This window comes from Puma concolor, chromosome B3 (assembly GCF_028749965.1).
Source record: "Puma concolor isolate L17-30 chromosome B3, mPumCon1.1.hap2, whole genome shotgun sequence".
Classification (NCBI taxonomy): Eukaryota; Metazoa; Chordata; class Mammalia; order Carnivora; family Felidae; genus Puma; species Puma concolor.
In genome coordinates this window covers 12,378,343-12,392,508 of record NC_141672.1, presented here as the reverse complement: position 1 = coordinate 12,392,508, position 14,166 = coordinate 12,378,343, and the positions used below count along the sequence as shown (strand labels likewise).

At 51.2% G+C, this 14,166-nt stretch overlaps 1 protein-coding gene across 6 annotated transcripts in view; it reads right to left on the bottom strand.

Moving 5' to 3' along the window:
• ITPK1 (inositol-tetrakisphosphate 1-kinase) overlaps positions 1-14,166 on the bottom strand; it is a 180,310-nt gene that overhangs the window by 73,714 nt on the left and 92,430 nt on the right. For 4 of the 6 annotated variants that reach the window (XM_086708956.1, XM_086708957.1, XM_086708952.1 and 1 more), the window contains one exon: positions 784-909. The exons of the other annotated variants lie outside the window; for them this stretch is intronic. In XM_086708956.1, the coding sequence (XP_086565082.1) occupies positions 784-909 (126 nt within the window). The remainder of the gene's footprint in view (positions 1-783; positions 910-14,166) is intronic. 6 annotated transcript variants of the gene reach the window in all.

Genomic DNA, 14,166 nt, shown 5'->3' with positions numbered 1-14,166 from the left:
AAGTCAGCGGGGGCAAAGGCAGCACCTCCCGAGGTGGCGGGTGGGTCATCACTGGGTCAAGATCTGGGAGGCTGTGGGAGGAAATGGGACCGGGAGGAGGGACCAGCCAAGAGGATCCAGTCCACGCTCAGAGACAGGCACGCAGGGGTCAAAGCAGTCGGCACAGCGAGGGAGCTTCCCACCAAGGCAGGACTCGGGGAGCTAGTAAGGCTATTGTTATTTTTTTAAAGTTTATTTATTTACTTATTTTGAGGGGGGGGGGGCAGAGAGACAGAGGGAGAGAGAAAACCCCAAACAGGCTCTGCACTGTCAGTTCAGAGCCTGATGCAAGGCTCAATCTCACAACTATGAGATCATGACCTGAGCAGAAACCAAGAATCAGATGCTTAACTGACTGAGCCACCCAGGCGCCCCAAGGGTGTTCTACTTCAAAGGCCCCTAGGATTCCCTTTCTCAAAGCCTGGCAAGAGGGTCCCACCCCTCATGCCAACTCAGAACCACTGACTGTGACTGTATGTGCTGAGGGTGTGGGGGTCACATCTGGACTCCACAGTGTCCTGATCTACACAGGTAGAGAGCAGAGGAGGTGCCAACCATGCCCTGGATGGACCCCATTTTACACCCAAAGAGACCGAGGCCCTGGCAGGGAAGCACCTGACCCCAGGCCATGTGCTGGGGCAGCAACAGAACCATTACCACGGACTACTCAGCAAGACAGCTGCTACGGCTTTAGAGATGCACAGAGCCCTTCTCAGGCCTTCCCTCCTCACCATCCTTGCTCACCTGGAACCTATGTACCAGCTCCAGGGACTGGCTGTCATTCTGGTCGGCTTCAAGGATGACATCCGTCAGCTTGTGGATGATGACGTCCAGGGGGCCTTGTTCCTCAATTGGCCGGCTAAGGTTCAGCTGCCAGGGGAGACAGAAGGACACCGAGAAAAAGAAGAACGTCAGCACCTGGGCCAACTGTCCCCACCGTACTCCCCACCCTTCTGCCCGTCCCTGACGCACTGGGGAAACACGGATGGGACAGCACACACCCACGAAGATCCCAGACTCCTACACAGCAGGGCCCGAGCCCCATGCTACCCCGCTTCTAGAAGACACACACATGAAATCGAGGCATCTACTGGTTAAGCAGGCATCACCACGAAATCGTTTTATGGAGAAAACGTATACTGAACATGTCCCATCTGGGTCAATGACCTGGATTTTTCAGGTAGGGAAACGAGGGCTCTGAAGCCACACAGCCGGGTCTAAACTGACATCTAAGGAGACACGCTTCCCACGAAACTACAGTCTCAGCAAAGCTGTGATCTTCACGAACCAAAGAGGCGCTGCTTTCACAGGCCGGCAGCTTGTACTTCACACAGAAATCAGGGCTCATCACAGACACGGTGAGGGAGTGCGGGGCTGCCTGGAGCCCGTGAGGCGCAGCTGGCCCCGCTCCGCTGGGGGCTGTGTTTATTTTTTCAAGAATGCGGGGTTAGGAAGATCACATCCCCAGGGAGCCAGAGCCGCCCAGCTGACAGACAGTCGGCATCACCTGACCCCAAGACAGGAGCACCTGCCAACAGCCAGAACGGCCTGACACCGAGCTTCCTGACCTGCCAGATGTCTGCTGCCCGGCACACGGCCACCACCACCTGCAAGGCCGGTCCCTCGGAGGCAGCGGCGCCAGCCCGGCACCTGGCTGACCCCCTGGATGGCCTCAGGAGAGGCCAGAGAAAGCCACCGGCCCCACCCCTACACCCATCCCCGCACAAGTGGGGCTCCCTCCAGGAGTCAAGGCTGACTGTTTCAAAGTTGCGAGTAGAGAAATCACAATGACGGCTGCACACGTTCACTCTGGGTGATAAAAACTACGTTTTCATGCTCCAACCATGGGGATAAGAGGTGACTTTACAAATGAGGAGAGTGGGGAATATGGACTTTGGAAACCTCACTAGGATCTGCCAGCGGGAAAGTGGTGGTGCTCACAGGCACATGCGAGGCTGGGCTTGTCACTCAGTGCCCCCGGCCCCATCCCTCACCCTCCGTGAGCCTTGGGAGGCTGTCCTCTAGTGCCACAACCACCTAGCGGCCCTGTCCTCTGGCCGAGTGGCCAACTGGAGGCACGTGAGAAGAAGGGAGAGGGAAAAGTCTGGCTGTCTGTTCCCACTGTCCTCACGTCCCCACCGTATTTCTGCCAATAGCCACCATCCCTGCCAAGCAGACAGTCCCTCCGCTGCCTCTGGGCCCCCGTACACCACCTTCCCTCCCCTTGTCCCCTCCGGCCTGGGGTGGTGACAGCTTGCCACTCTTGGGGTGCCTCACCACATCCTGCTGGCTGCTTTGACCCAGCCCACACCTGTCATCCTCTCTTATTTAAACTCTTATCTAATTAAACCTTCAGAAAGTACCAGCTCTTTCCTCATGGTATCCTTAACTCCTTGTTGTTGTTGTTGTTGTTGTTTTTAATATCTGCCAGAAAAGATGTTAAGAGACTTCTCCTATTAAAAAAAAAAAAAAAAAAAAAAAAATCCCAGGGCACCTGGCTGGCTCAGTTGGTTAAGTGTCCAACTCTTGATTTCAGCTCAAGTCATGATCCCACAGCTAGTGAGACCGAGCCCCACATCGGGATCTGCGCTGACAGTGTGGAGCCTGCTTGGGATTCTCTCTCTCTCCCTCCCTCTCTGCCCCTCCCCTGCGTGTGTTCTCCCTCTTTCTCTCCCTCAAAAATAAAGGAACATTTTTTTTAATCCCATGGATCTCACAATAATACTGAAAGAGACTCTTCCACCCCATGGTGACTAGCCTGTATACAGAACAAAAAGTCACACTAGCTGAGAAGCTGACCTTCCCTTCTAGGGCTCCTGGGTGGGAAGGGAAGCAGCACTTGCTATCCTCACATCAAGCCCCAGAGCTAAGGGTGACATTGTCACCATCACAGACCAGGACACCAAGAGCCCAAGGCACCCACTAAGTGACCAGGCAAGGCAATGCGACTGGGAAGAAGCCCAGCTGGGGCCTGGATGGAGGCCAAACAGTAGCCCCTGTGGGCTCAGCCTGCAGCCGAGCTGCCCAGTGTCCTGGACCAATGCACGAGCCCGGCTCATCATCCCCCCAGGCCTCAGTTTCCCCTTCGACAAACAGAGGAACTTGCAAGGACCCTTCTGGTTCTGTCTGTGGATTCGGTATTACATTCCCATCCAACTCCACTTCCCAGGAAACCAAAAAACGAGAAACAGAACTTGAAGGAAGAGACCAAAGCCGGTGGGAGGTGGTAACCTGGGCAAAGAACAGCAAATTCGCAAGAGATGCCATAGGCCCCAACCCATTTTTGCCATAACCCGTGGCTCCACCATGACAGGTGCCACAAACAGGAGACCGATATTTTCAGACCAAGGCAGCTAGAAATAGAAGAGAACTGGGTCACATGGGAGATGCTGGGCTGTCGGAAGCTCCATCCCCACTCCTCCAAAGAGAAGCTTCCAGGTCTCCTGTGCAGTATGAGGGGACACAAATGTGTCCCTGTGGTTTTGGGGAAGGAGGTGGACAAGGGAGATACCCCTGGCTCGTCCCTGCCTGACATCAGCCTGCAGCCTGCAGACCTGACAGGCATGGGCTGTTTGGAAAACAAGCTCTCCGCGTTCCCGGCCGCTCCACTGAAGGTAAACAGTTGAGTTCTGGAAGCCAGCCACCTTCCTTTGTATACTTTCCAAGCATTTTTATGCCAGTAAAACCCTTTCACGAGAACGGCAACTTGGGACACACATCAGGCCTGGTCTGGTCCTGGCTCGGCCGTCTCTCTCACGGCAGCATCTCTGCTGAGGCCTGAGTGGAGCTGTCACTGGTTCCAGAAGGTTCCCCAGCACATCTTCTCCTCAAGTAGCCAGATAAGCCATGATCGCCCTGAGGGGTCTATCCTCCTACAAGTGCCTCAAGGGGACTCTGGTCTCTCACTGCTGGCTGGGAAGGAGGAGGTGGGCACTCAGGCAGGGTCATGCTGGGAGAGTGGCTGGCTCCCAAGAAGCCAGGACACGGCAGAAGAGGGGACCCTGGTGGGCCAGGTTTCATTTCTCAAGATGGGGTGGGGAGGGGGGACTCAGGCAGAAGGGACTCGTTCAACTGTCATTTTGTTTTTCTGACCACACTCTGCCTCCAGAAAAGGGAACTTTCCCAGGAACTTGTTCTCTTCTGCGGAAAGGGTCTGATCTGTCCCTCAGCCAGGAACAAGGATGTCTCAATGAAAGGGCTGCCCGCTGTGGCCAGAGGAGGTCTGTGGGTGCCATGCTTCCAAGTCACGCCATCCTGTGAGGCCAATGCCGGACGCTGTTCTGCACAGAGCTCAGAGCTCAGGATTCGGATGAAACAAGGACCCACTGTTTCCCTCGGCTACGAAGGCAGGAGGCTGACTGGAGACGGGGGGCAGGGGGCGCCGGGAGCAGTTGGGACAAAGGCCTGCAAACCCCAATGGCCGGAAAGTTACCTCTGACTCCCGAAGCAAGCAACCCAATCATGCCCAGCCTAGGATCCAAGGTGAGCTAGACTCTGACTATCCCCACGTCTCCCACCACCTGGTCTGGGAGGCAGATGTGCATGGCAGAAGCCTGGAAACCCCATCACAGCTCAGCTGCTCCTGGGCTGGGCAGGGGATTTAACTGCTCTGCACCTCAGTTTCCACAAAATGAGGATGTTACCTTACTGGGCTATTTTGGGATTAGAACATCCCATTTATGGATGGGGCACAGGGTAGATGTCTAGCAGGTGCATTAATACTGCTCTGGGTGCTTAGACAACTAAGCACCCGCCTCTGCCTACTCATTTGACAAGTATCCCCTGGGCACCTCCTGGGCACCAGATGCAGAGTCCCTGTGCTCCCCTCTCGAGGCTCTCTGTCAGTAACCCAGTGAGTGTCCCAGCTCACTCTGGAAGCTGGCCCAAGTGATAACAGCTACATGTCACTCCAGGCCCCACATGGGAGACGAGCTCCTGTGTCTGAGCCGCCCCTCTGCCCAGAATATCCCCTGGCCCCACGTCCCCTTGTCCCCACAGTGACAAGTCCCAGCTCCAAAGCTCAATCCTTTTCCAGACTTCTCAACTTGTTCTACCCCAAACAGGAAGATTTAATGGCTCCCTGGTCTCGCCCATATCCCTGGGACCCCCTGCGTATCCTTCAGGGACTGCTACCTAACTTCTAAATATAAAGTCCTTCCTGGGGCGCCTGGGTGGCTCAGTCGGTTGGGCATCCGACTTCGGCTCAGGTCATGACCTCGCAGTCCATGAACTCGAGGTCTGTGAGTTTGAGCCCCGTGTCGGGCTCTGTGCTGACAGCTCAGAGCCTGGAGCCTGCTTCGGATTCTGTGTCTCCCTCTGTCTGGCCCTCCCCCGCTCATACTCTGTCTCACTCTCTGTCTCTCAAAGATAAACAAACGTTAAAAAATATTAAAATAAAATAAAATAAAACAAAATAAAGTCCTTCCTCTAATCCTGCCTCGTCCACCAGATCCTGAGATCCCCAAACACCAGGACTGGGCCTGGCATCCCCAGGGAAGAGCTTGCTAACGTGTGCTAAACATAACCAGAAGTTCTGAAGAAACAGTGAACAATGCAGGCCTACCGGAAGGGGCATCCCGTGAAGCAGGGTGACGCTCTCCTCCTCAGGGGGTTACAAATGGCCTCCTGGAGGAGGAGGGAGAGAGCAAAACGGGACCTCCAGAGGTGGCTGGAGGAAGACAGGTGTGACGCAGGCCTACTGACACTTGTCAAGCCCAAATGCATCACGTGCCACAGGCTACCCTCTGCAGAAGGAGCCTGTCCTACGGCACTGACCCCTGAATGCCACCCTGGCAGGGGTGGCCCATGACCACCCCTCTCTCATGCTGCATCTGCAGGCTGGAAACAGGGGATCCTAGGGAGCCAGGCACCTCCCACGACCACAGTTGTGCTATGGGGTGAACACCTAATAAATCTCGAGTGTGTTAAGGCAAACTCTGGAGGTTGTAGGCTGAAAGTTTGCCTCCCCAAATATAGTCCCCAAGGACAGTGTGTGTGTGGAGTGAGGAGAAGGGCCCCCCAAGATGAGAACAGGGCAGGGGGCTCCAGCTCTTCCTTCTCACCTAAACTTCCACACGTGCTTCCCTGACAGGATCAATAAGCAGCCAGATATGACAAAAATGTAAAACCATCTCTGGGGCTCATCAGGGAGGCTGGGGACCCAGGGAAAACTGGCTCCCAACCCATGCTGGGGCCGCTCATCCTCTCTGGATACAAGATGCAGGGTGTCCTATGACCGCAGAAGCCTGGGCTGCTGAAAACAATCTACACCTCTCTGAACGGCCAGACAGGCTGCAAGTGCAGCCCACGTGGGAGTCGGACAGGCTTAAGGACCATCCTCCCGGAACCTCAGCTTCACGGTGCAAAGACCCATTGTCCTGTGGCCAGGATGCAGCTCTCGCCCACTTGCTCTGAGCTGGGCCCTGTTCTAAGCACTTTACACATACAGCTTCTCATATAGTTCTTGCAACAGCCTGAGATGGGGACCCACTATAGGCACAGAGATTGAATAACACACCAAGGACTCACAGCGCACACAGACTCTTAACCATTCCCAGCCAACAGCACGGTGGTGAAACAACCCCGTGGGACTCACTGGGTGTTAGCACGGTCTTTTGTTCTAATGACGCACAGCTTGGGGGCCTCCAGATGGGAGCTGGTCACCAGAAAGACCAAGCCATGATTAGAAGTCTGGAACTTTCAGCCCCATCTCCTGTCCTCCAGCAAGAGGAGAGGGGCTGAAAACTGAGCTGATGATCGATCATGCCAACGTGATGAACACTCCATAAAAAGCCCAAAGGTATGGGGCTCGGGGAGCGTTGGTGAACACACAGAGGTGCTAAGGGGCTCCGAGAGGACAGGGAGAATCCACATCCTTCCCCACACACCTTGCCCTGCACGTCTCTTCCACCTGGATGCTCAAGTAGGTCCTTCATCATATCCCTTTATAATAAAGCCAGCAAACAGGAAGTGAACTGTTCCTGAGTTCTGTGAGCCACTCTAGCAAATTCATCAAATTAATCAAACCTGACAAGGGGGTCCTTCCAACTGAGAGCCGGCTGGTCAGGAACACGGATGACAAGCTGGACTGGAGAGTAGCATCTGAAGGGTGGGAGCCAGAGGACAGTCTTGTGGGACTGAGCCCTTTGCCTGTGGGATCCAACACCACCTCCCGGTAGAGGGCGTCAGAACTGGGTTACATTGCAAGACACCCAACGGGGGTCACGGCACTGCTTGGTGTGGGAAAACATTCCCGCACACCTAGTGTTAGAAGTGTTTTGATTGTGAAGAAGTGTGATGACAGCAAACGAAAAACACGGGAGGTGCGTTTTCCCTACTCGATAGCACAATCCATAAATACCAGCTATTACATTTCCCTATTCTCATTCTTCACATGACTGCTGACCAGTGGAAATTTCCCTGACTTTTCTATCAAGAAGGACTCAAATACAAGTCAGAATTTGAATTTTGCAAAGCTAGGTCACTTGTACTGACTCACATTAGACTTCAAAGTGCTTGCTCCTGCAGTAAAATTTATTGCCATTGTTGATGATGATGAACATTTACAAAGTTCTGACTTTGGGCCACATACTACGCTAACAAGAGCCCACCGCGTGAGGTACAGATGAGGACACCGAGTCACAGAGAGGTCAAGTAACGTGCTCAGGGTCATGGTTACAGCTGCATGAGACTCACGTCTCTCTCCTGCCAAAGCCAGACAATTAACCTCTAAACCAAAGGGTGTCCTGGGTGCCTGGGGCTTTCCTTCCATCCCGTTTTCCCTTAATCCACCCCTGCAGAGTGGTATGGTTTCAGCAGTGACTTCCGATCGAAGTCACTAGATGAAAAGTTTTGTCTCAATCAAGGTCCAGATGAAACAGCCCGGATGAAAGGCGAGGGGGTGCCAGTCTGTTTTATTCCTCTGCACTCTCCATGGGTCTGGGCATCTGGGATAGAGCTGCCATCTCCAACACTTAAAGCCTCGCCACGCAGGGGCAGGTCTCCGCGGAAGGAAAAGTCGGGTCTGGTGCCTCACGGTCAGACTTCAAATGGGAACCTGGCCTCGGAGGATGCAGCGCGGGTCGTGCGTTTCTTCAGCAGGATTGGTCCCAAAAGACAAGTTTGGACTCCCCAAGCCTTTTCTCGGGGAGAGAAGACTGAAGGCTTTTCCCCAGCAAGGGCAGCTCTCACTCCCAAAGGAGCTCAAAGTGGCCCTCAGAGAGGTCAGGAGCTGGAGGGCACGTGGGGCTGACCACCAAGACCAGCAGGCAGGGCCAAGGACAGGGCTGGTCACCCCAGTAGCTCCTGCCCCAGGAGGGGGAGAGGAACTGTCACCAACACTCCCTGACCCGATTCCCCAGTTTCTTAGTAACTGGTTTCCAGTTACTGGGTAATAAGAAACAGCGATCTGGTTAAGGCAGAAGAGTGAATAATCTTTCTCCCCTAGGAGATGAATGAGGAGCCAAAGTTGACTAAATGGAACCATGACAAATGTACCTTACAGTTCCAAAGTTCTGGCCATTTGCAAGCTGACTTTATTTCAAAGAGCCAAAAAGCTTATACCCACTCAGCAAGCGTGATTCCTTAAGAACAAGGCTGACCCCAGGTTCTCAGGAGCTAAGAAAACCCTGGCCCTGACCCAATGCCAGGGAGCCGGGTTCAAGAGTAGATTAAAAAGATAAACACACCCATGCCCTTTGACCCAGTAAGCCAACTCCTGGGAAGCTGGCCTAAGAAAAAAATCAACAGGTGGAAAATCACTCCTGGCCCAGGAACATTCGCTGAGGCCACACTGACAAAAGGCACAGGACACAGAATACATGTCCCCAAACGGGGGACTGGATAGGTAACAACAGGCACCCCCACACCAGAAGACACTGAAGAATTACTAGATGGACAAGGCCTCGGGGAGACAAGTGTGAAGGTGTGTCCCAACCACGTGAACCCACACTTGCTGTGGACAAAGCTGGAAAGGAAACCCGAACACGAGAGGATCCTGGGCATAGAGGAGTCATTGTGGGTCTAAAGCCCATCTGGGAACAGGGCAGGATGTACTTCCCGATTCCCTTGCAACTGGGCCCAATCACGTGACTGTTCTGGCCAATGACCTGTGAGGTGGCGAACCATCGCCTCCTGGCAGAACATTTACCTGCAAGGGCCAGAGCCTCCAGGACCCTCTCTTTCCCGCTGGCACAGCAATAGCGATGTTCAAGGGGGAGCCTTGATCTCTGAGCAATTATGAACAGAGGCCCCAGCTGCCTCCCCATGAGTGAGACATAACAACCCCCCTGTTTTAGGCTGCTAAGACTTAGGGTTATTTGTTAACACAGCACACCCTAGTCCTAAATTTTCTCTTTTTCCATTTGTTCAAACAGCAGTGGTGGAAGGGAAGGGGAAAGGGGGAGAAAAGTAAATGAAAGCAAATAATAACTTACAGGTAACCTATCAGGTTGAGACTGGGCTTTTTTTTTTTTTTTAAGTAATAATTCAGTATTTGGATGCAATATGACAATGGGAATTTCTCCTGTAAGGGGGAAAGATTCAATGTCCAATCCTCTAGGATTGGAAGGGAGAAATCTTGAATGGAGCCACACCATGAAGTGGCTGCTCTCCAGCACCCCAGAAAAGTCCACCAACAGGCCCCTAAACTGCCCAAGGAGTCCCTCGACCCTCTGTGGCTCAGCTAAACGGGCTGCTTCCAACTCGCTACGGTTCACAGTGGTGGCTGCTGGCAGGAGTCAGGGCAGTGGAAACGAGACCCTCCCATTTGGTGCTAGGCACCAGCCTGGTCCTGTCCTGAGGAAAAAGCTCAAACCAAGACTGGCAAAAAAGAAAGAAGACGGCATGAAAAGGGCTGGCAGATCTGGGCCCAGGGGAAGAAGAGTCAAAGGCCATGTTAACAACGGCTGACTGCAGAGAGAGAGAGAGAGAGAGTCAGGATGGGGGGGGGGCCCACTCAATCCCCTGTCCCCAGTCCAGAGGAGGAAACCCAGAGTCCCCTTGTCCTTAGCACACCCTGCTTTCCTGCAGGCCAATTCTCTTCCTGAGCCACCAAAAGCTCAGAGGCATCCCGCACCCACCCCAGGCAGAAGGGCGCAAAGGTTTCCAGCCCAGGGAGGGTACTTCCCTCACCTCCCTCAGCGTGCTTCCCCACCTGCAGAGTGAGGAAAGAGGTAAAGAGACATCCTTCCTAAAATCATCACCAGCACGCCACGAGGGCACAGGCACGGGCTCCCTGTGTGAACGGACCTGTACACAGTGCACAGATGTAGTCATTAGGATGTTCCTCCTTACGGGAGGCTGAATTTTTTCTAGGTTCAAGTTAAGCCTCTCCTGCCTTGTTTACCTCTCTGCCAGCTCAATCCTAATAATCACCACCACCAGGACGCATAGGACATCCCAGGCGCTGTGCTAAGCACCTCACAACCCATTCCATCTCATCCTCACAATGTCGCTAGGAAGCAGGGGTGGCTGTCACCACCAGGCAGATGCGGCAAGGAAGGTTCCAGGAGGCAAAGGCAGCTGTCAAAGGTTATATAAGCAGTAAGCAAGTGGGGGACATAGGTCTCCACCTCCCTCCCCCCAGTCCCTATGGCTCCAGGACAGGTGCTCCTAAGCCCTCTGCTTTCCTTAGGAAGTGGAGTGGCCAGAGAGATATCCTTCCTCAAGGTAACAGCAATGGGCTGCGGTGGCTGCAATGTGATCTAAGACACAGTCTGCAGGCCACTCCCACCCACCGGGACTGGAGGCAGGACTGTGTCTGCCTGGGGTCACCACAGACAGGTACATGGTCTTGCCCACAGCTCCAAAAAGAGCAAAATAAATGTGGGAGTTAATATATGAAAATAGTGGCATTTGAAAATAGGGGATAAAAGATGGACTATTAATAAACGTCCTGGGGTAATTCAATATCCATCTGGAAAAAAGAATACATAGAGATGCACACCTCCTATCTTCCACATAAATAAATTCTAAGTGCAAAGAATTTAAGCAAGCAAAGATTTAAAACAAGCTGAAACCAGAAATACCTGGAGAAACCACGAGAAAATTTAAGAAATACTTTGGGGCTGGCACAAGAACAGACACTCAGATCAATGGAACAGAACAGAGAACCCAGAAATGGACCCACAAGCGTATGGCCAGCTAATCTTTGACAAAGCAGGAAAGAATATCCAATGGAATAAAGACAGTCTCTTCAGCAAGCAGTGCTGGGAAAACTGGACAGTGACGTGCAGAAGAATGAACCTGGCTCACTTTCTTACCCCACACACAAGAATAAACTCAAAATGGATGAAAGACCTAAATGTAAGACAGGAAGCCATCAAAATCCTTGAGGAGAAAGCAGGCAAAAACCTCTTTGATCTTGGCTGCAGCAACTTCTTACTCAACACGTCTCCAGAGGCAAGGGAAACAAAAGCCAAAATGAACTACTGGGACCTCCTCAAAATAAAAAGCTTCTGCCCAGCGAAGGAAACAATCAGCAAAACTAAAAGGCAACCGACGGAATGGGAGGAGATATTTGCAAATGACATATCAGATAAAGGGTTAGTATCCAAAATCTATAAGGAACTTATCAAACTCAACACCCAAAAAACAAATAATCCAGTGAAGAAATGGGCAGAAGACACGAATAGACACCTTTCCAAAGAAGACATCCAGATGGCCAACCGACACTTGAAAAAATGCTCAACATCACTCATCATCAGGGAAATACAAATCAAAACCACCATGGGATACCACCTTACACCTGTCAGAATGGCTAACATGAACAACTCGGGCAACAACAGACGTTGGCGAGGATGCGGAGAAAGAGGATCCCTTTTGCGTTGTTGGTGGGAATGCCAGCTGGTGCAGCCACTCTGGAAAACAGTATGGAGGTTCCTCAAAAAACTAAAAATAGAACTACCCTACGACCAAGCAATTGCACTACTAGGCATTTATCCAAGGGATACAGGTGTGCTGTTTCGAAGGGACACAGGCACCCCAATGTTTATAGCAGCACTATCAACAAGAGCCAAAGTATGGAAAGAGCCCAAATGTCCATCGATGGATGAATGGATAAAGAAGATGTGGTATGTACGTATGTATGTATGTGTGTGTATATATAGATATAGATAGATAGATAGACATAGACATAGATATAGATACACACACACACACACACACACACACAATGGAGTATTACTCACCAATCAAAAAAGATGAAATATTGCCATCTGCAACTAAGTGGATGGAACTGGAGGGTATTATGCTAAGTGAAATTAGTCAGAGAAAGACAAAAATTATATGACTTCACTCATATGAGAACTTTAAGAGACAAAACAGATGAACATAAGGTAAGGGAAACAAAAATAACATAAAAACAGGGAGGGGGACAGAACAGAAGAGACTCTTAAATATGGAGAACAAACAAGGTTGCAGGAGGGTTTGTGGGAGGGGGGATGGGCTAAACGGGTAAGGGGCACTAAGGAATCTACTCCTGAAATCATTGTTGCACTAGATGCTAACTAATTTGGATGTAAATTTAAAAAAAGAAAAAAAAAAGAAAAGAAAAGAAATACTTTCGGGCATTAAGAATCAAAAAATGAAAACATCAGAGGTACCTGGGTGGCTCAGTCATCCTACTCTTGATTCTGGCTCAGGTCATGATCTCATGGTTCCTGCCTTCGAGCCCCACATCAGGCTCTGTGCTGACCGTGCAGAGCCTGCTTGGTAGCAAAATCACCTCGGGTCAGGTGAAAAGGGTCACAAAGTGAGGATGTTACACAGGTGTCATCACCGCGCCATGGGTGCCTTTGCTCCTACCTGGTGGAGGTGCCAGTGTCAGCCCACTTGGCTGGGGAGCTTCTGTGGAGCGGACCGTGGCATACTGCGTGGGCAGCAGGCAGGATGGAAAAATCTAGAATCCAGGCCCCTGACACACTCAAAAAATGCCTCCACTATTTTCATATATTAATTCCCATATATATTTTTAAAAAATCCCTGTATGTGTGTGTGTATTTTTTTTCTTTCTTTTTTTTTTGCCCTTTTTGGATTCTCCATTAATTCGTATAGTCTGGCACCAATACCACAGTGGTTTGGCTTTGTTTCGTTTCCCCACCCACACTATTTTAATTACAGTATCTGTAGGATATGGTTTAATACCTAGAAAAGCTAGTTCCCCCTCACTCTTCTTTTTTTGGAATGTCCCTGAGAGTCACGCTCATTTCTTTTTGTCTACATGCCTTCTAGAATAGGACTGGGACTGGGGGTGAGTTACATTTACAGACGATTTAGAGAAAACTCATGGTTTGATATTGACTTGTCCTACCGAGAAGAACACGGTATGCTGTATTTGCAGCTCACGTCACCAACGTCTATTTTTTTCATATATAATAAGCTCCAACAAACTGCTAAGAAAGAGACAACGCTATAGAAATTACAATGAACAAAAGATACGTTCAGACATAAGTAAAGAAAAGAAAAATGGCTCCAAATGTAGAAATGTTGAAAATGCTAAACGTCACACAGAAGACAAAAGGGAATTACAGCTACCGTAAGATACCACTTTTTGTATTTTGTGCACCATATTGGCTAAAGTCTGAGAAACTGATAAAACGCTCTTGGGGTACGGGGAAACAAGCGCTGAAACCCACGGCAGTGGGGAGTACAAATTCGAATCATCTCAACAGGAGGCAGGTTGGGAGTATCTTGTCTCAATTTTAAGTCACCCTCTGCTCAGCAGGTCCAACTCGAGGAACTAATCCCAGGTGAAGTGCAAGGTTAGGCATTGCTGTTGCATTTGCTATGCATGGCTGCACAGCAGAGGAGGAGGAGGACAAGAAGAAGAAAGGAGGAAGGAGGAGGGAGACGGAGACACAAGTCCACCAAGAGGGGCTGCTTGAGGCACCAATGGTAACCCTGAACGTGGAACACTACACAGCCATCAAAAAAAGGAACGGGGAGTGTCTTCTGTACTGAGAAGGAGAGACCTCCAAGAAGGTACAGATCACCAAGTACAGAGTGCTACAATGGGGAGCGTATCTTACGAAGTTCACAAGAAACTGGTCAGAGTGCCACTCTCCAGAGAGAAGAACCAGGGGCCTTTACAGGGAGCAGTTGTGAGCTTTTTCATTTCCAACCAGTGAC